This window comes from Microcebus murinus, chromosome 14 (assembly GCF_040939455.1).
Source record: "Microcebus murinus isolate Inina chromosome 14, M.murinus_Inina_mat1.0, whole genome shotgun sequence".
Classification (NCBI taxonomy): Eukaryota; Metazoa; Chordata; class Mammalia; order Primates; family Cheirogaleidae; genus Microcebus; species Microcebus murinus.
This window is the reverse complement of record NC_134117.1, coordinates 28,547,722-28,569,108: the sequence shown is the minus strand read 5'-3', so window position 1 is coordinate 28,569,108 and position 21,387 is coordinate 28,547,722. Positions and strand designations below refer to the sequence as shown.

The 21,387-nt window shown below is 51.0% G+C and overlaps 1 protein-coding gene across 1 annotated transcript in view; it reads right to left on the bottom strand.

The window, feature by feature from the left end:
* The window catches only part of SLIT1 (slit guidance ligand 1), a 163,338-nt gene that overhangs the window by 119,841 nt on the left and 22,110 nt on the right, over nt 1-21,387 (bottom strand). Inside the window, exon 4 of the mRNA XM_012767462.2 lies at nt 18,020-18,091. Coding sequence (XP_012622916.1) covers nt 18,020-18,091 — 72 coding nt within the window. The remainder of the gene's footprint in view (nt 1-18,019; nt 18,092-21,387) is intronic.

Here is a 21,387-nt window from a genome sequence, read left to right as displayed (position 1 = left end):
AAGCCCAAGACCGCATCCAATCCCTCCTGCTATTTCCTGCGCCCGACAAGTGACTGCAGGCAGCAAGCTTGTGATAAGCCGGCTGGGTGAATAAATCCGTCCATGCATCCAGAGAAGGAAGTCAGGCCGGGCCCCCAGCCCGAGCCGGGGAGAAGGCTCAGGAGGAGGGCTACATTTCAGCCGTCTCCACGATTCCTGCCACCTTCAGGGGGGACACGCACCATGGGAAACTGAAGTCTACCTCGCAAACGCCAGCCAGGAACGACACTAACGGTTCTCGCCCACAGCCAGGAGCGCTGGAGGAGAGGCGCCCTGGCCGCTCCCGTCCGCTGCCCGCCCTCTTTTCTCTTCCCTCCTAAACCTGTTCTACAGCCCGTGAGAGGAGAGCCCGTCACACACACGGATACTAATAGGTACATAAATAGGAAGTGATTTTTGCCCCTGTGTTTTGTTTTGTTTTCTAAGAAAAGAGTATTACTAACTTGATCAGAAAACAGTGGTCTGTGAGAGAACCAAACCTCCACCCACCGCACACTGTTCTGGACGCTGGGACGCCCCTGGTTGTTTGGGGAAGCCCGTGGGAGCCACCAAAGTCCAAATACAAACTGCTAAATGGCTTCCTCCAAAGCCCCAGGTAATAAATATACTGTCCCCTTTGAGAGCTGACACGTCCAAAGGATTCCCCTAGAAATGGCATGTGGAGTTCCGGGGGCCTCAGCGACCAGGAAAACCATGTCTTTGAATCCTCCCGCGGGGGCACCGGGGCCTCTGTGGGACACGGCGTGCTCCCGCTGAACAGCTGGGGACCCCAAGTGGGCAAAGCCTCTCACAAGCTGGTGCCCTGGGGTGGGACCGAGCGGGGTCTCAGTCAGGTGCCCACGGCCCCCACTGGGAGTGGAGCGGATGGCGGCACGGACACCTCTTTGTGCCCGTTCCTGGCACTTAGCCCGAGGCGCTCCTCTTCCTCGCTGTCCTTCCCCGGGCCCTGCAGGGCGATGGAACCCCAGCATGGCTTTTCCCCTTCAAGCCATCCCTCACCCTGGCCACATCCCTGGGAGCGGGAAGCTCTCTGGCTTTGGTCGTGGGGAGGGTGAAAGAGCGGCCCCTGTCTCCCTGCCAAGGGGGGTGTCGCGCCACCAGAATTTATGTGCCAGCTTTCCTTGTACCAGCTTTTCCCAGGTTACCTCCCCACCCATTACTACCCCATTAGTTGCCATGTGCTTCTCCCTGACTGTCACCAGCCCACACTGCCTCTTTGTTACCCTGCAGCTCTCAGGCCGGCCCCTCCGGACAAGGGGCTAAGCCGAAACTGCGAATTGTGAAATATTTCCTCCCTCTCTCCTGTTCCCCCTCCCACCGCCCTCCTCCGGGCCCCAGAGCCTTTAGTAAAACAAACCCGCCAAAGGGAATTCTCCGCTCTGTTTGCACAGCACGAGTGGGCCCCGAGTTGCCTGGAGCCCCTCGTTCTCCATAAACACACTTCCCCTCCTGATTGGTATTCCGTCAATACCTTCCTTTCCGAGCCCTTCCCTGCTAGGCCCCCTCGATCTGCCGACAGAGGGCCTTTGTTGAGGGAGCAGAGGGGTGCAAACACCAGGGCTCCGAGACAACTGCGCTCGACTTCAAAGGCGCAAATGAGTCACTGCTCGGCAGGCGACGGCCCGGTGTGGGACAGGCCCAGGGGACAGCGGGCTCCTCTGGGCACTTCCAGTATCAGACCTGTCCCCAGGAGAATTTTGCTGGAGGATAAACTTTCTGTGTCTGTTTACAGATCAGACGTCATTTCCAAAGCAATCCGTTGATTTTTATTGTTCCAAATTTGACTCCAAAACGTGGGCCAGAATCTGGGGTCTGGTAAATATTTTGTTACACAGTTCGCTGGAACCGCTTTGCTGTAAGGGATGGCTTCCAACACCAGGAACTTGGGCTAGGGGACTTCCAGGCCCCTGCCGTCTGCCAGCCGCATGTGTCTGCAAGCAGATTAACCAACCCGAACGAACGCCGCTCAGACTGCCTATTCCCCACTCGCCGGCCGCCCCCCTTCTCCCTTGCAGGGGCTCTGCATCTAAAAGCACCCCAAGGTCATCAAGCCCAGGCTCCCCCAGCAGCTCCTGGCAGATGCGGATGCAGCTCCTCCTTGGAGGGCTCCAGGCCCGAGGCCACGCCAGAGCAGCCCACCTCTCCCCAGCCAGCGCACGCAGGAGGCCTGCCTCGAGCAGATCAAAACCCACTTCCACCCACCGGACCCAGCTCCTGGAACAAATTGGCTCCCTCATGCTCATGACAGCCCTTCACACAGATTTGAAAATTACTCTCTGGTTCCCCCATGTTTTTTCTTCATCACACCAAACAGCCCAAGGCACCTGGATTATTTCCCACGTGCAATGGTTTCCAGATGTCGCCCAGCGCCAGCTACCCTCCTCCAGAGCATGCTCAGTGACCTCCGCGCACTGCACACAGTGAAACACAGACCCTGGTACTGAACACTGTTCTCTGGGTGTGCTCGAGTCCACACAGACTAGAACACGGCTGTCGCCTCTCCTGGAAAGGACACTCTGCCTCTGTTAATTCAGCCCGAGACTACTATACACGCACTCTTTCAGCCACCTACGCACACTCGTGACCCCATCCTCAGCTGGAAGTCACAGGCCCTCTTCACAGGCGCTGCCACCAGGTCTCCCCTACTCAGTGCTTCCACAGTCACCTTCAGATTTGTCAATATTCAGTTTCCCCTCGTTGATCCCACCCAGTTCACGGAGATTGGTTTTCAATCTTCTTTCCATCATCTTGAGTACCGTGGCCAGCCCTTTGCAGTTTTGTGCTTCCTACAAATCTGCTGACTATTCCGTCTGTACACTCATCCAAGTCATTAACAAACATGAAAAACAGAGCAGAGTTCAGAGATGCTAAGTGACTTGCCTAAGGTGTCACAGCCAGATGGACACACAAGTGTCCTGGCTCCCTGTCCAGTGCTTGCTTCTCTTACACTCTGCCAAAACGTCCCCTGGATGCCTCAGACTGCTCCCTCCCCAGCCCTCTGCCACCCCCATCTCCTCACTGGTCCATCCCAAGAGACCCTGTTTATGGACAGGAAGGCCTGGTAAGGGCTGGCTTCCTGCGAGGAAGATGGGGAAACTGCCCCTTGGCTAAAGGGCCTTAGCTTATTAAGTCATACTGGCTTCCTGGAGCTATAACCCCATGCTTCTCAAATGAGAACCCCTGGAATAGCACCCCAACAGACCAGGGCAACAGGGCTAGAAGGACAAGGAAGTCCTGGGGTACTCCTTCACAGAGCTGCTGGGGATGGGTGGGGTAGAACAAGGGAGGCCACAGAGACTATGGGATACCTATGAATCTTGAAAGTAATCAATACAGTGCACAGATAGTTGTTTCAAGATGGCTTTAGCCCCATGACCTCTTATAAATAATTCTCACAGATCTGTCCTTGACACATGCATGGGTCCTTGAAGGATCTGCCAAAGACAAGGACTAGTTAAAGGGCTGACCCTTGGCACACACCCTTGCTCTGAGTATAACTCTAGAGAGCAGCACCAAGGTCACTGGGTGAACATGCTAGGAACACAGGTCATGGTTAGTACAAGGATTCCTAATGATCAGAGCTACCCGCCAACAAGACCAGATGTCTTGTGAAGTACCGAGCTCCCATCACCCGAAGTGTTTAAGCAGAAGCTAGAGTAGATGACTTTTGTCTCATTTGAATCTAAAGATCTAAGCTCCTGTGCCCTCATGTCTTCTGTGCTTCTGAGTAAAAATCCATCACTGAACCTCAAATAGCCAAAATAATTTTGAAAAAGAAGAATGAAGCTGGAGGACTTACATTTCCTGATTTCAAAACTTACTACAAAGCTACGGTGATCACAACAGTATTGTACTGGCATAATGACAAATTGACTGGCGGAATAGAACAGAGAGCCCCAAAATGAGCCCTTGTGTGTGGTCAAATGATCTTCACCAAGGGTGCCAAGACCATTTAATGAGGAAAAGACAGCCTCTGCAACAAATGGTGCTGGGAAAACTGGATATCATATGCAGAAGAATAAAGTTGGGCCCTTTATTTTAATAAAGTTGGGCCCTATTTACAAAAATCAACTTAAATGGATCAAAGACCTAAATGAAAAACCTAAAACAATAAAACTCCTAGAAGAAAACACAGGGGAAAGCCTTCATGACATGGGACTTGGCAATGAGTTCTTGGATATGACACCAAAGGCACAGTAAACAAAAGCAAAAATAGATGAATTGGGACTACATCAGACTTAAAACTTTGTGCATCAAAAGACACATCAATGAAATTAAAGAATGAAAAGGCAACCTATGGGATGGGATAAAATATTTGCAAATCACATATCTGATAAGGGGTTAATATCCAGAATATATAAAAAAATTATCTAACTCAACAATAAAAAATCAAATAACCCAATTAAAAATGGGAAAAGACTTGAATAGAAATTTCTCCAAAGATGATATACAAATGACCAACATAACTAATCAAATTATGCTCAACATAGCTAACATGCTCAACATAACCAATCATCAGAGAAATGCAAATCAAAACTACCATAATTTGGCCGGGCGCGGTGGCTCACGCCTGTAATCCTAGCACTCTGGGAGGCCGAGGCGGGCGGATTGCTCAAGGTCAGGAGTTCAAAACCAGCCTGAGCGAGACCCCGTCTCTACCATAAAAATAGAAAGAAATTAATTGGCCAACTAATATATATATATAAAAAATTAGCCGGGCATGGTGGCGCATGCCTGTAGTCCCAGCTACTCGGGAGGCTGAGGCAGGAGGATCGCTTGAGCCCAGGAGTTTGAGGTTGCTGTGAGCTAGGCTGATGCCACAGCACTCACTCTAGCCTAGGCAAGAAAGCAAGACTCTGTCTCAAAAAACAAAAAAAAAAAAAAAAAAACTACCATGATGTATCTCCTCACACCCATTAGGATGGCTACTATCGGAATAAAAAGAGAGAGAGAAAATAACAAATTTGGGTAAGGATGTGGAGAAATTGGAACACTTGTGCACTGATGGTGAGAATGTAAAATGGTGCAGCTGCTATGGAAAGCAGTATGACTGTTCCTCACAAAATTAAGAATAGAACTACCATATGATCCAGCCATCCCACTTCTGGGGAAATATCCAAAAGAACTGAAAGCAGGGTCTCAAAGAGACATTTGTGCACCCATGTTCATAGCAGCACTACTCACAATAGCCAAGAGGTGGCAGTAACCCAAATGTCTGTCACAGATGAATGGATAAATAAAATATGGTCTACACATATAACGGAATATTATTCAGCCTTAAAAGGTAAGGAAATCCTGTCACATGCCACAGCATGGATGAACATTGAGGACATGGTGCTAAGTGAAATAAGCCAGTCACAAAAGGACAAATATTGCATGATTCCATTTGTATGAGGTACCTACAGTAGTCAAATTCATGGAAACAGAAAGTGGAATGGGGCTTACCAGGGGCCGGGGGGAGAGGGGAAGGAGGGTCTCTATAATGGGAATAGAGTTTCAGTTTGACAAGACGAGTACGTTCTGGATATATGTTTAACAACAACATGATTACACGTGCCACTACTAAGCTGTACTCTAAAAAAGAAAGATGGTAACTTTTATGTTATGTGTGTTTTATCATAATTTTTTCAAAAGCCAACAGGGATGAGAGGCAGGACAGTCTAGAACAGGAAGGAAGGAGGGACAGGGCTTGGGTTTCAGTGGAGCAGAACCAAGCTGCAGGTGCACCAGCGAGTGCTGAGGCGTCTTTTGGAACATGAATACCAACCTCAGCTGCCCCTGTGGACTTGTAATGCCAAGATAACCTGAAGTCCCAAAGGAACTAGGGTGTGTCTTCTAGGAAAGCCTCTTGGTGCTAAGAGGCTCAACGTTGACATTAAGATTAGATTAAGCAGAGATTGATTAATGGAAAAGGTAAGGAGTTTATTTCTTTTAAATTTCCAGATGTTTATTTCTTTAAATTTTATGCAATTATAGATCAAGAACGTAAGGGTAATGAATTGTAATTTGTGTTAATGTTCATGCCAAGTTAATCTAATAAAGAGCTCTATATTAAAGTCCACTCACAGGGAATGCGTTCAGAGAAAGAGGCTACAGAAATTCTTCCATGTGTATGAAGTCACTACCTCATTTTGAGTCTATAAAACCAAAGAAAGAAGAGATTTCACGCGCAAAGCTCTCAGGCAGCAGGCTAAGCCGCCTGCCAAATCCAGAGTGAGCAGAGGCAAGATGCAAAGAGAGAGATAAAAAGCTCTGTCCCCGACAGAGATGACAGGCAGGGACCTAGAGCGGGCCCTGCTGTCTGTAACCTCCTGCAGAGGCCGAGGTAAAGGAGGAGCCTGCAGGCCCCTGCAGCCAAGGGCTACTCCTGAAGACTTCTGGGACAGTAAATTGTCCTCCACATCCAAGCAACAAGGCAGGAGGGGGCATGTCGCCCACCCCCACACCCCATCGCTTCTGCTGGTTTGAGTGATGATCACAATCACAGTGCCTGGGCTGCATGCTCCATACAAATCACCCCAATCCTTACAACCCCCCAACACTCCACAGATGAGGAAATAGACACAGAGAGGTTGGGTAACTTGCCCAGAATCCCACAGCTAATCAGTACCCACGATCACTGGACTCAAAAGAGAGGGCTGGACACCAAGGAGCCTAACTATACACTGGAAGAGCTGCAGGGCTGCCCAGGGGCCTTGCCCTTGGTGTGCGCAGGTTACTGCCCTCCAAAGGGAAGAGACCACGTGGTAGACAGCATAATGCCCTCCCCACAGATGCCCATGCCTAATTCCTAGTACCTGCAAATGTGTTAGCTTACATGGCAAAGGGGACTTTGCAGATGGGATTAGGTTGAGGATTAGGATATGTGCCTGGATTCTCCCGGTGGGCCCAGTGTAATCACGAGGGTCCCTACGAGGGAAAGAAGGGGGCAGGAGGGAGCAGAAGTCAGAGTGGCGCAGCCACAGGCCAAGGGATGCGGGCAGCCTATAGAAGCTGAGAAAGGAACGGAACAGATTCCAAGCTCCCCTAGAGCCTCCAGGAAGAATGCAGCTCTGCATACAAGGTTCTGGGTCCGTGAAACTGTGACGAGGCATCCTAGAGAAACAGGGCCATGTTAGTATTAGCTCAGGTGAGTCAGAGAACATTAGCAAGCCTCCAGCTGCCTCGTTAAGATGTGAAAAAATACACCACATGTCAAACTCTGAGAGTTTTGCTAAGAAGCTTTTTGCAGAGAGCCAAGTGCGTTAAGGGTATCTAGTATTATTTTGATGCTGCCTATTTTTCCTAAAAGGTAAGCACTTCCTTCTAGGTTAGTGCCCACCTCGACAGCCTCAAACAGGCCGTCTGATCTGAGAAGCCCAACCAGAGCCCACTCCTGTGCGCGGTATCCATGTGAGGGTCCGCTCATGCCCAGGCCACTTGTCACCTCCAGCAACTGGCCAGAGAGAGGCCTGTATCTCCTCAGCAAAGGTCAGCACTTGGCCTGTACTTGGTCAGTACTTGGCCTTTCCCCTCAGAGAACTGAGGGGAAAAGAGCCAGAGATTAAGACTCGGAGATGGGTTTATCTGCTCTGTACCTCCCCTCTGCTCCAAAGCTCCCCAAAAGAGCAGGAGACACTCAGAGCTCTTCTGGGACAAAGATGAGGCTTCTTCCAAGATGCTCCACCTTACCACCGGGGCCAATGCCAGGCTGACCATGGAGGTGGACAGCCCAGGGGCTCCTTGCCCTACAGCATGGGGGTGGGGGGGCAGGAACAGGCTCGAACGCAGAAGGCAGTGGTTTGGGCCATGTCACCAGAAAGATGCCGTTTGATGCCTCTCCCACCCCACCCCAAACCCAACATTTGAAAGATTCGGGCTGTTAAAATATCTTCATTAATAATGTATCTTCCCATATTTTTATTAATCAAGAGCTATTAATTAACTGCCAGGCAGGATTTCTCATGAGCATCGGCTAGCCAGCCCTGCGCCACCACGCTGATTCCAAACCACAGGGTTCCAGCCACAGCCAAAGACGGCACATTTGAGTGACCACGTTTTGCCTTACGGCACACACTGCAAAGAGCTTGCGGAGCCCCCATCACTTCTTCTTTGAGCTCCTTGATCTGCTGACGCCTGGCTGGGAATCCCAAGTAGGGAGGGGTAGGACCTCCGGGCCACAGTGCTCATCCTAAGGGGAGGGTGTGACAAGAAGACGCTGGGCCCTCGCCCTCCTCATCGACAACGGAGTCAGTCAAACTCTACCATGTACATGCCACCCCCATGATTCCTGCAACCAGCCTGGTGCCAACTCATGTCTGTCTCCACCCACTGAAAGGTCTATGCCTCCTGCTTGATCCCCTCCTCCCTTCACGCCCACCAGGAAGCAGGGGCCCCCTTCAGGGCTCTCTGTGACCACCCTTGCAGAGGGGCACCCATGCTGCCTCTCCAGACACCCCATTTAACTCCCCCCTCAATAGACTTTATGTATCCTGCAAACCAACACTAGGCCTTGAATACTTAGCTTTATGCTTCTGGGCCGCAAGTCAAGGCCAACCACAGGTCAGGTAGAACAGGGGTCAGCTAGAAAGTACTGAATCCACCAAATCCATGAATCTGGGGCCCAACACAGACCCACAACCCCCCAAGTACAGAAATCAGAGAGTGAGGAACCGTGAGTCTATTTAATCTTTGGGACAGTGTCTGTCACCAGAAAGATACCACGGCTTGCCAGCCTGCTAAAGCCACTTGTGCTAGGGAGACAGGAACAAATACTGCCTGAGTCCCCAGCCAGGCTGGTGGAGGAGGCAGGGCAAAGACCTACAAGGAACAGGAGGCTCTGACAGAGGCTTGGGCAACTGCTAAGAGGGCACTGAGAGGCAGAATGAGGATGTTCTAGACTCCTCGTTCTAGAACACTCTAGGTCTAGAGCCTGTCCACACCTCCTCCCAGGCCTACCTCCACAACACTCTAGAACTGTGTGAGCCTGCTCACAGGGAACCGAATTCACACCCATAAGTCCACACAGCCACTTCTTCCACCAGGAAGTCCTTCATCCTTTCTCTCCATACTCCCATGTCTCCCATGTCCTTCAACACCTTGAAACCCACCACCCCAAAAGACTTGTGAGCGATCTCTTTCTTCTTCTTGTTTCTCTGCTTTCTCAAATTTTCTACAATGAAGAGGCTGTGTAGCATGAGGAGGAAGACCAGTCATCTGGAGTCATGCTCCCTGCTCCCCAAGCCTGGATCTGCCAACAACTAGCTGTGCGATCAGTCCACTTAACCCCTCTATGACACCATTCTCCTGTCTGCAAACTAGGGATAGTAACAGACCCATTGCATAGGACTAGCAACTAAATTGAAGAAATGCACACAAAGTGTTTAGCACCTAAGTTGCTTAGCCAACGGTAATTATTATTATAACAATTACATATTGCTTTAGTATTAAACTTTATTTTGAAAAAGTTTTACATGTTAGCTCAAGCATTTTTAAATGCCTTATTTAACTGAAAACATGAATCCCTTATCTCTAATCTTTCTTAGTTGTTTTCTATTTTCCGATGTTCAATATCTTAGCGAAATTACTTGTGTAATTTTTTAAATGGTTTTTAAAAAATCCTCACCTCCCCAAAAGTTACCCACAATAGCCCCCTCCTGCGCGCACGCCTCTCTATTCAGAACCTTCTGGTGTTTATGAATTCCGTTCGTCTCACGCTGACTTTTGTAGTACTGCAGGAGAGGACCAGCGGCTTTTCATGCCTTTGAGCCCCTGCAAGCGCAGGGCAGTCCGCATTTGCTGGGCATTCTCCCGGGGTGACCCACTGACCGCTCTCCCCTCCCCGAGCCCTCCTCCAGGTCCCGGGCTCCCGTGACTGTCCAAATCCGCGAAGGCCTGCGTGGTACTGAGCCAGCCGGGGGCAGAGTCGGATTCAAAGCCCACAGCCGGGCGCCAGGGCTGTGTCTCGGCCATTCATCCATGCTGGGCGCATTAGTCCACCCTGGCGTGCAGGATGTCAATCTCAGGCCGGCCGCCCTCTTCCCAGAGGCTCCCGTGCCGGCCCAGTGGGACGCTCGCCTTTTTCACTTGAGCCTTGACAGCAGGCACAGATTTAATGATTGGAAAGCACTTTGAGAATCCAGAGTGCTCCATAATTGCCAACTCATAATCCTCAAATTGCTCTCTGCGTGGCTGCAGGAGGTGAAGCATCTGCTCTTCGGGTCTTTGCTTACTTGGTGTGGCTCTTACACTGGAACCAGGCCAGGCAGAAGCAAACCCGGGCTCTAGGCGGGGGTAGGGGAGGTCCCCACCTAACCACCTAAGACTCAAAGTGTGGACCAGATAAAGAAGGGCTTGACAATAATGCTGATTCTTCCCACACCTGCAGACTCAGGACCTCTGATGTGTGTGGCCCTGGGAATTCGCATTTTAATAAGCTCCCCGCTGAGGTGACTCTTACTCATACCCTTATTCGAGCACCTGGTTTGGAGGTAAGTGTATGGGTTTGGGATCAGGTGCACCTGAGTTCGAATCTCAGCCCCGAGCCTTATCATCTGGGATCTCAGCAAGTTACTTAACACTAGGCCCATAGGATGTGTTTCAGGTATTCCCTGAAAAAATAAGATTGTAAAGAGGTCCATGGTCAAAGTAGTTTGAGAGAGGCAACACTCCACGTCTCCCCTGGGAGCTTTATAATGCACGTGAGCATATTAAAGGGGCTGGAAAATCTGTCTGCAAAGTACTCTGCTTGGCCCGGCACCTCCCAAACTGTCTAACCAAGGAAGCTTCTTTTTATCGTTAATGCCAGGAACATCTTAGTACCTCACGAGACAAAGCTCCTGAAATTCCTTGCTGGGAAAAGGGAAGTCTAGGGAGGGATGGACGGCATGTTAAGGGGTCCCGTGGCAGCTCTGGCAGGAAGGAGGCCTGGCTGGGAGAGGGCGGCCGCGAGCCCCAGCAACTTCGGAGCACGGCCAGTTCGGCTCCGCAGCTCTGCTGCCTGGCATGAACGCGTCACAATAGCGAGGTCACCTTCCTGCTTCGGGTAATTTCCCTTGGAGGCAAGACAGATCCATTTTTAACAGCTCTTCATTTCAGCCGAGAATGCCCTCCTGCCTCTGATGGGGGCTGGGGACCGGGACGGGAAGGGAAGCTTTGTTCTTGTGACCAGTGCTGACAGTTTAATTAAACCCAGCTTGAGACAGGGTCGGCAGGGTCAGCATTCTTCAACAGGGCTCCTGCAGAATATCACATCCGCGCCTCTCCACCCACCAGGGCCCTGTTAATGAGTTATGGTGGTCCTCACGGCAGGGACATAAATAAGGAGAAATGAATGCCCTGGGCTGCCCTTAATCGCCCACCCCCACCCCTTCCAGGCCCCGCAGAGACACAAAAGGCCGATCTTGTCGGGACACATATTGGTTTCAAGGCTAAAAGGAGGCCCAGAGGAACTGGGTTTCCAGAAGCGGCTTCTGGATGAGCAGGGGATGCAGCCAGCAGGAGGAGGCCTGCGAGGCAGGGGAGAGACCCCTCCCCAGACCTGGAGGCCAGAGGCAGCGAGGCAGGGCTGGGCTGGCGCTCACCTGCTCCCCACCTGAACCTGGGTAAAGACTGAGTTTTGCTGCTCTAAGAAGCAGTCAGGTTCCAAACATGTCCCTCTAGCCCTAAACTTAACCCCTGTGTGTGTCTGTGGTGACAACATTTCCACACCCTGAGGGCAAACTGTTAGGTGATGGAGCCAACCCCAAACCCTGGCAACCTGGCACCTGAGTACACCTGGCCCCCGCAGGAGACGCAAGTCCAGCCAGTGAAGCACTTGCCCCCACCCACTCCAACCTGCTGGAAGGTCAGAGGGTGGGCCGCTGCTCTCAAACAGCACTGATGACAGACCTCACCTCCTGGAGATGCAGGGCCACACCTGTCCAACTCACACAGACATCATTCCAAGGGTTCTCAGCACTTCATACAGAGCTGACCACAGGAGGCCCTCGGGAACGGCTGGATCAGTGGGTGGTGGGCAGCAAAAGGAAGGTGGGGGTGGGAAGGGAGAGCATGGGGGAGGAATTAGGGAGCAGAGAGGGTCTGCGTGGGTTTATAGGTGGTCTGGTAGATGGGTAGGCAGGTGGGCAGGTGCAGGGAGGAGTTGGGGATGGAGGGATAGATTCATGGGATTGATGATGGATAAAAAATGGGACATGGACATGGAGAAGCAGATGGGGTGGAGGGATGGTAGGCGGGGACAGAAGGGAGGTGGATGGGTGTGGGAGTGGATGGGTGAGGGGGTGCAGGCATGATTCGTAAGGACAAGCTCCAGCATCAGACAGGCCAGGGTCCAAGTGTGGCTCAGCCCCTTGGGCATGTCATGACCCTCTGAGCTCACATTTCATCTGTAAAATGGGAGAAACACTGACCTCACAGAGATGTTCTGATGGTGAAATCAGTTAATATTTGCAAGTTGTTCAGCATGAGCCTGGCACAGAGTAACCGTCCACTCGTTCTAACATCACCATAATGACTGCACTTCCCACGACCTTTCACAGTGGCCCTGGGAGAACAAGGCAGTGAATGGGTGCCCAGGCGGGCACACATCTGCAGCGCCCTGACTCCCTCTAACTGCAGACAGAGAATGGGGGTGCTCTCTTCTAGAAAGGTAAGGGGCTGCTGAGCAGGAACTCCAGGCCCGCCCTCAGTGGGGCCCTCCCTAAGGAAGTAGAGAATGTAACTTCAGGACACTGAGAAATGGGTCCAGGGGCACCATTACCTACTTGCTCCTCGTTTGCTCTCCCAGACTGCCCAGCAAAGCAGCCGGGAGTACAAAGAGCAGAGTCCCCTCATCAGCACCCCAAGCCTTGCACTCCAGCCTTGGGCCTGCGCTGGCAGCACATCGGCCTCCCTGCAAAGGGAGGGGTGATTGTGAGCTAAGAGCGCGAGTCGGAACCAGCACCCACGCTGGACTAAAGCCAGGGCAGCTCGCGCTGGGAGTCAGGCTCGCCACCTCCAAAGCAGGTCCAGTGTGGGCCCACGCGACACTTCCTGGGCACCTCCCTTGCGCCGCAATGTGCCCGTCTGACACGAGAGAAGGCCACACCTCTCTTTAATGCTCACATCAGCCCTGTGAGGTGGCTATTATTATCTTATCATCTTTATCTCAGAGAAGCGCAAACGGGCATCGAAGAGTTAAAGGAAATGCTGCAACATCATGTAACCGTAACCTGCATCCGTTTTAACTCCTACTACAGCGGCTTTCCATCCCTCACAAAAAACTGGGAGGCCTCCTACCATAAAACTAATATGTGCTTCTTAGAGAACATCTGGGAAACACAGAAAAGAAAAAAGTCGCCCCCAGACAACCCCTGTTGGCATTCTACCGTCATTTTTCATCATTATTTAGAATGATTTATTTAGCAATCGTGCAATTTTGCATCCTGGCTCTTGATACCACGAACATTTATCTGCATTACTTGACATCTTTCCTAGAGGCCATTTTTGATGACTGCATAAATATTCCATCAGGTAGATACATCATAATTTTCTTAACCATGCCGCCAGTGGTGGACATTCAGGTTATTTCCACTTTCTTTTCAATATTCTAAATAATGTCCCAATGGACAAGTTTGTGCTCATGTTTTATTATTTCCTTAGGGAAGATCCCCAAACATGAGATTTCTACGTCAAGGTTTAAACCCATCTTCAGGCTCTTTAGGACCCTGGAAGGCCTGGTATCCAATTCCAACTCTAGCATCACGCTGCTCTGGGGTCCAAAGCAAATCACCTCCCCGAGCCATAGATCCTGAGTATGAAAAGAAACGGACAGACTAACGCAACACCAGGGAAGTATTATAGTAGTAGTGAAGAATAACCTGTGAGCAGATTTTAACTTCTGGAGGCTACACAGACAAGATCCACCGAAACCTGGGCCGCACCACCTATATGCTTGGTGACTACACCTTACCCAGCACACGTGGCCTCCCTCAAGCCCGTTTTCATGCTGATTTAGCATAACCGCCTCTGCATGAGAGTCCATAGCGTGCTCCAGATGGGAAGGATTAGTGCCAGATCCCTCCAAAGCAGAAGGTCACCAGGGGAGAGAGCAGGGCTGCCAGGCACTGCCTTTTGAGGGAGTGGCCCACCTCCAGCTCCTGAGCGTCACTGCACCCTAATCGCAGAGCCTGACACGGCTCACCGGCCCAGGGGCGACCTCCTGAGCTACGATGGGCCAGACTCTCTCTCCCAGAACCTGCAGTGGGCCAAGACACTGTGGGATCTGAGCCCTGCGGTCACAGGAAGTGGGAGGCGCGTCAGCACCATGTCACCCGAGTCACGATGGAGCAGAGACGCTGCCCATGAGGCCAGGACACTGGTTTGCAGGAAGGAACAGCAAGGTGGAAATTCAGAAAGAACCAGAAACGTCCCTCGAGTCTCAGTCCAGGCCCCTTGAGGGCCGGCGGGGCGTCGCTTCCTGTCGGGGAGCCCGCGCCTGCTGGCTGTGCCCACACAACCCACCTCCACCCTCGCCATCTCACCAGCCTGCGGGCTTCTGTCGCTGGAACCAAGCGTGCCCGCGTACCCACAAGCTCCTCCCGGCCAGACCAACCGGGGGAGTTAACAGAGATGTCTGGGAACGCCAGACGCTCAAGTCAGCAGAACAGGGCGGAGGTGGGGCAAGGAATATCAGCGAACAGATCTTTAAACACTTGCTCCAGTGTCTTTCCCTGTCACCACATCCAAGGTGAAAAACTCAGTGAGCCCCAGCACCAGGGACAGCCAACCAGATTAATGAAAAGGTTGGTCTAATCATTTCCCCAGACTGTGTCCTCTGTGAGACGGCCCGCCCTGGAGGGGCGCCTGCACTGCCTCAGCGGTGAACCCAAGTCTTGGGCTGCCGCAAGCAGGGCGTGCGGTGTGGGAGTCTTCCCCGAGTCCTCCCAGCCTGCACACCTGCTTACAGACCAGATCAAGAAACGTCGAGAGGAGAGCTAAAGAAAACAGCCTCCCCTCACCCGCAGCCAGCTTTGCTCTTGGATAAGGAACATTTCCTGCCAAGAGTTAGGGACCCAATGCCTGGAAAGAAAGGGCAGTAAGTGTTAGGGGGAAGTTCTGGCTCTAGAGTCTGGAAATATTCCCCAAAGGGCCACAAGACTTCCCCTGGGAGGGCCCTTCTTCTGGAAGTCCCTCTGTTGGCTGCCAATGGGCCCCTCCCCAACGCAGCCAGCCCAGGACCACCAGGCAGAGAATATCTAACCTGTCTGGAGGCCACTCCCTTGCCCTGGCTCCCAACCCTGTAGGGTCCCAAGAGCAAGTGTCACCCAGACTCCTGTCCTCTTCAATGGCTTTATTTAATACTCGTTAAAGCACAGAAGTCCTTTTCTCTAGGACTCTTGTTAAAATATGAAACCATGCAGAATGCAGGGCTAGGGGTCAGAGGGGCTTCGTACTGACTCTGAGAAAGTCGCTTCACCTTTCCAACCTGGCTCCTTGGCAGCAACACTGGGGGACACTGCTGCCCCACAGAGTCCCACAAGTCAGACCAGACACCATGCACAGGAGCACCAGCTCCACTGCAGGGCCATCCGCTCACCCTGGGATATCAGGGACAGCGGACATGCCCTGCAACCAGCCGCAGGCCGCATGTGTTACATGCAGTCTTAGCTCAGCCTCCTGGTAGTGCTACAGTGCCTGGGTAAGAAGAGTAGGCTCGGAAGCTTCAAACCACCCTAACTTATACTTTGGAAAGCCCAGGACCAACTGACCTTTGATTTTCTACTCTCCAGGCCACCTCCCATTCTTCTAGGGATCCAAGTTCCCCAGACACAGGACAAGTAGGCAGCCACATTGGCTCCTCTCAGGAGAGAGCCCAGGGACATGCAGGCACCAATGTCCCTGGTGAGAGGTGGCCTCATATGCCTAAAGGAGACTTCCCTATAGAGCTCCACGCCTTTTCACCCCCAGGGGCTGGTGGAAGGCTACAGCAGAAGATCTTGCCCCCATAAAAGTGAATATGGCTGCAGATGATCTCAAGCAAAGGGCTGGCAGTGGTGGATTTGCTCACATGAAGGATCTTTGACATTTTAAAATCAATCGGGGAGAGTCAAAGGCAGCACCCAGAGCTGCACGGCAATCGTGCAATATGCATATGCTCCGATCCCTGGATGGTGGAGGGCAGTGGGTCAATATGGGAGGGAGAAGGGACCCAGGCAGGCAAATGATGCCAGGAGTGGGAGGGAAATCATGAAAAGCTAAGAGGGCTCAGGAGAAGGAGGCTTGGAAACTGCAGAATTGAAACCAAGAGGAAAGATGTTCAAGATGAATTTTTGCAGAAAGGTAGAGCTGTGATAACCCTTGCAAAAGCCAGCAGAAAAAGGACAGGGGGAGAAAATGGAGCTGCTGCGGCCAAGGCCAGGCAAGGCCAGCGGCTTGCCTGTGGCCAGTAAGAGCATGGACCATGGGGACCACCATGCAGACCCCAGGTCCAACAGACGTTGCATGGGTGCATCTGCTGGGAAGGGTCTTGCGCCTTAGCAGTCAAGTAAGGAAAAATAAAGCCCCCACTGTGTGTGCCTGGCATCAAATGAAAAGGTCAACATACCAGTTACAGGCGGACTGGATGAGAAGGCCCAACTCAAGCCCAAGGTGGTGGCAAAGACCTGCAAAAGGAATCATCCTTGCAGGTCACAGTGGAGTGGTCTCCAGGCCAGGAGGAGGAAGTGACAGACCATTGGACAGACTAAAAATTAGAGATCCATTGTAAAGACAAAAGCTTGAAGGCAAGATCAACAACAAATTCTGGAGATGCCTGGAGACCACTGGGCTTAGAGAGAGGTCAGATATCCCAAGAAGTGGGAAGGACTGGCTGTGTTTAATCAGAGGGGAGGAGATCAAGCCCCAGATTCCCATAGTCAGGCCCACAGAGCACTCGGGCAGCCTGAGGTTGCCATCCCCCACCTGCAGTCCTCAATCCCACCGCCCCTCAGTCCCACCTGCACTGCTCATTGCCTCTTCTCTACCTGTGCTGTCCTGTAAGCCCCTATCAAGGAAGAACCACAGGGCCTCACTGAGCACGCAGAAGGTCTCAGCCAGTGGTTCTTAGGTTAAGAACAATTAAGGGGATTCAAAAGCCTCCCAACTCAACATTCTAAAACCTGACAGCCCTTCAAAAACCTAACAAGAATATATGGTGGTTCTAGGTAGTTACAGAAAGCAAAGCTAAGAAAAACATTAAGTTATTAGAAGGCAAATTTAGAGCTCAAAGTTAAAGAGAATCTTCTAAGTTGCTGATTTGTCTAACAATGGAATTGGTTGCCGGGGGAGGTGGTGAACTCCCCATCACTAGAGGTAGCCAAGCAAAGACTACAGGACTACATGCTAAGGAGCTGCAGAAGAGATTCCTTGGATGATCTCGAAGTTCCTGTCCAAGCCAAGATCCCATCAAACAAAATACCTGGGGAAACAATTCAGACACATTTGGCAAATCACGGAGCGGGAGAACTAGCAGCTATCCTTTAAACTTGAAAGAAGCACATTGACAGCAAATAAAAATACGATTTTACACCATGATTAATAACCTTATAGTCTGCATTACCCTAAAAGGCAGAATAAGCTGAAAATAGAAATAGGTGTAAGAAGGGCTTAGTTGAGTGAATAAATATTCGGCCCAAGGCAGGTTACCAAAGGCAGTGAGAGTTGCACAAGAACAGCCCCGGGAAAGGCTGGCATCACTGTCAACAAGTGTGCCCACCCCCGGACACCCTGGTGCCCACGCTGTCCACATCAGCTAGGAATTTGGATGAACTGTGGATTCTTTCAAGTGCTTGCCGTGGAGAAAGGCCCTGCACAGCTCCTTCCTGCAGAAAGGGCCTGGCCTTTGACGCCCGGAACCATTCCTGCCAGGGCAGGAGCGTGGGGGCCACGGGAACGTCCAGGCCCCGCTGACCAAGCACTGCCCCCACCACAGAGTGGAGATAAAACCACAGAGGGAACTTTCTGGCCACAGAGCATCACTCACAGTCTCGACAGAGCCTGGTTATTCTGGAACAGCAGTTCTGGTAACATGTGCAGCTGGTTCCGGTTCAGTCGCCTGAAAAAGAGAAGAGAAGAATTGGAAATTGCCTGGACATCCAGGAAAGCCCGAGCCCTTCTCGGAAAGCACCGGATTCAGAGTCAGAGGTTCAAATCCTAACAGGGTCAGCGCGTAATCCCAGGAAAATTACCTTTTCTGGGCCTTGGTTTCTCCATCTACAAAGAGGAAATTCTGCCACCCAGCACTCGGGCAGGATGAGAACAGAGTACCTGTGAGAGCCCCTGACCAAGTCGATGTCCACACCCATCGTCATCATCGCTTCGCACTTGCAAGCCCTGTGTCATTCACGGGGCCCCGACTCCGACACGCTCGGCTTGTGGGTTAGACACCTGAGTACACGTGAGACGTCAGCTACACCCTAACGTGGCAGGACTGGCCATGCCGCCCGCATTCCCAGTTGCCTGCACCCACGCTGGGCTCAGCAGTGGTGTAGCCTTTTTGTTTGTTTGCTTTGGGTCTTTTTACAGAATAAAATCACTTTATTGACTCTTTTATCAATGTAATAAAAATGCATGTTTATAGAAAAGGAAGCCTCAAATAATAGGAGAAAAAGTACCTGACCACCTGCATTTTTCTTCCTCAACAGTCTGTGGTCACCTTTCCACGCCCAACAATAGAGAATGGCCCCTTTATTTTTAATGACTGAATAGAGTGTCCATGATGTTTAATTTCCCTCTTGGTGAGCAGTCATCTTTTCAGTACTATGAACCCAGGCAGGAGTGAGAGTCTGGTTCTGGCATATTTGCCAGGAATATGACCTGACAAGAAAACACAGTGAAGAAAGAACCCAGACTTGTCCTAGGGGGGCGGCTAAGTTTAACCAGACTCATCTCACGTCCCTTAGGCAACTAATTCCTTGACACCAGAGCCTAGGATGTAGCAAGGGAAATTATGGAAATTTTTAACAACTATAATAGACAACATTAAAATTGAGCAATTACTTTTTGGCCTTTACTCCACAGCGGCTCAGTGCATCGAGGGAGAGTGGGGGTGACACCCACAAAGTACAGAACCTTGGTCCGCGGGCCACCAGCAGGGCACCGCCTGCTGGGTGCTGGTAAGAGCTGGGACATCTGAGGCTCCACCCCAAGGCTGCTGAGTCACAGTCTGCACATCAACAAGATCCCCGAGTGACTCGTGTGCCCGGTAAGGCTAGGAGGGTGCTGATGTGAAACATGGCCCCAGTCACTGACCCATCTAGAGATGATGCAATGTGTACAGGAGGATGTGCATAGGTGATACGCAAAAACTATGCCATTTCATACAAGAGACTGCAGGATTCAAGGATTTGGGTATCCAAAGAGGTATTAAAACCAATTCCCCATGGACACTGAGGGACAGCTATATGATAAACCACCTTAGCAAAAACTTTCTTTTGCAGGGAAAGGGAAAAAAACTTAATTCTATGTATCCAGCAGTAATTGGTCTGTGGTTACCTCCTGCAAGGTCATCCTTCGTCTGATCTGTGAGAAAGGTCATGGCCACCACATTGGGCACCACCTTGTTCCAGCACAGTACAGACAATCACATTTACAACCTCAGCAGACCAGCTGGAAGAAGTTTATTTTTAAGGGTGGATCCTAGGGAAACACATCATTGCCTTGGGGGAGAAAAAGGGGGACCATCAATATAATCCTTAAAGCAACAGGAGTAGACACCAGATAGCTCTGAGTTCCTTAACCTCAGTCCAATAAATTAATCCTGTATTTATTCTGTCTGGTAACCACTGGGTTGGTTTTGTTTTTGTTCCCCCACAAGACTTTCTCATTTTTCTGGCTTCAATTTCTGAAAAGCATTTAGGAGGAAAAGGTATGCCATGCCTGGTTTAAAGTGGAAAATCAAAGGACACCAAAGAAGAAAGAAACCCAGCCTGGTGAGTGACAGGCAGGTAATTTAGGACATTAGTAGTAGCGGCCACCAGTCATGGTTAGCCCTTACTATGACCTCACCGTCAGAGGGAAAGTGGAGCGAAAGGTGGGCTTCTTTCTCTTGGCCGAGGCCACAGTGCCTGACATGCACGCTCACACCTCCGCTCTCCTTGCAACAGCCCCACCCTCTGGAAGGTTTTACTGCCACCATCTCGCCACATGGCTTGGTTCTTAGTCGGTGCCCAAGATATGTTTTCTGACTTTGTTGAATTGTTCTTCTTTGACAGATAAGGGACTCAGGGTGCCAAGAGGTAAGTGACTCGCCCAAGGCATCGCTGAGTGGTAGATGTGGGATCCCGCAGCCTGCCTCTCCCTCCTCCCCGTCCTGGCCACCCTCATAATACGTCACCAACCTCACCCAGCCAGCCCGCAGGGACCTCAGCTGCCCACCGCCTCCCAGCTGCTGCCTAGCGGCAGGGTATGCCGATTCCCCACAGCCCATGGGACCATGCACTGCTGCTTCCGTCCTTGGGTCTGTCACTGCTTACAAGAACCAGCCATGTCCATTCCTGTTTAGGGCAGAGGCACCCGGGATTCCAACTACCTAACTGACTATTGCATAAATGAATGCACTACTAGTGGAAAAAGGAGTCGTCTCTATGAAAACTAAGTAGAATGTCTTGGAAAGATGTGATAAAAGCAAAGCTATTAGTGAAAGGGCTGTTAAATCAAATAAAAGACAAGGGAGGTGGGAGAGGAGGTGTCATTTTTTAAAAATCCAGAATTCTCCACCCAGATTGCTTCCAAGGGCCTTTAATAAAGCTCACTCCACCTTCAAGAAACCAAAACCAAAAATCATAAACAAGGTACATGTGCGAGGTTTAGGCGAGGAAAACAATACAGAACTCTAATCAGGGTCTCACACTAAAAAGAAAGGCCTCGGCCAACAAAAAGGGTCAAAAAAGAAGGGGGGGGTAAATAAATACACATTTATATGTTTTAACCTAAAATGAAACATTTGGAGTATGCATAATTTTTTATGACTCCCCACTTTTACCAATTTTTATGACCCACACTGTCTCCAACAAGTGCTGGTGACCTGCTGTGAAATAAGGAGCTGGAAAAGGACAGAAAGGACAAAGTCTGTGGTGACAAGTCATGACTCAAAAAGGAGGACTCTGCCAAGGCACGGGTGGCAGCAGCAGGCATGACAGGGACCACCCTGGGCACATCTGGACCCCTAACCCCCGCCCACCTTTTCTCCTCAAGGCGAGGCAGCACCAGCACTGGAGCTGGAATGGGTTAGGCCCAAATCAGCCCCTCGTAGTGGGGTCATCGGTACGGATTCTGTTCTAAGCCTTTGAAAGAAAACAACACAGCCCTAAACATGCTGTATGGCTGTGGGCTCCTCATCACTCAGTTTCA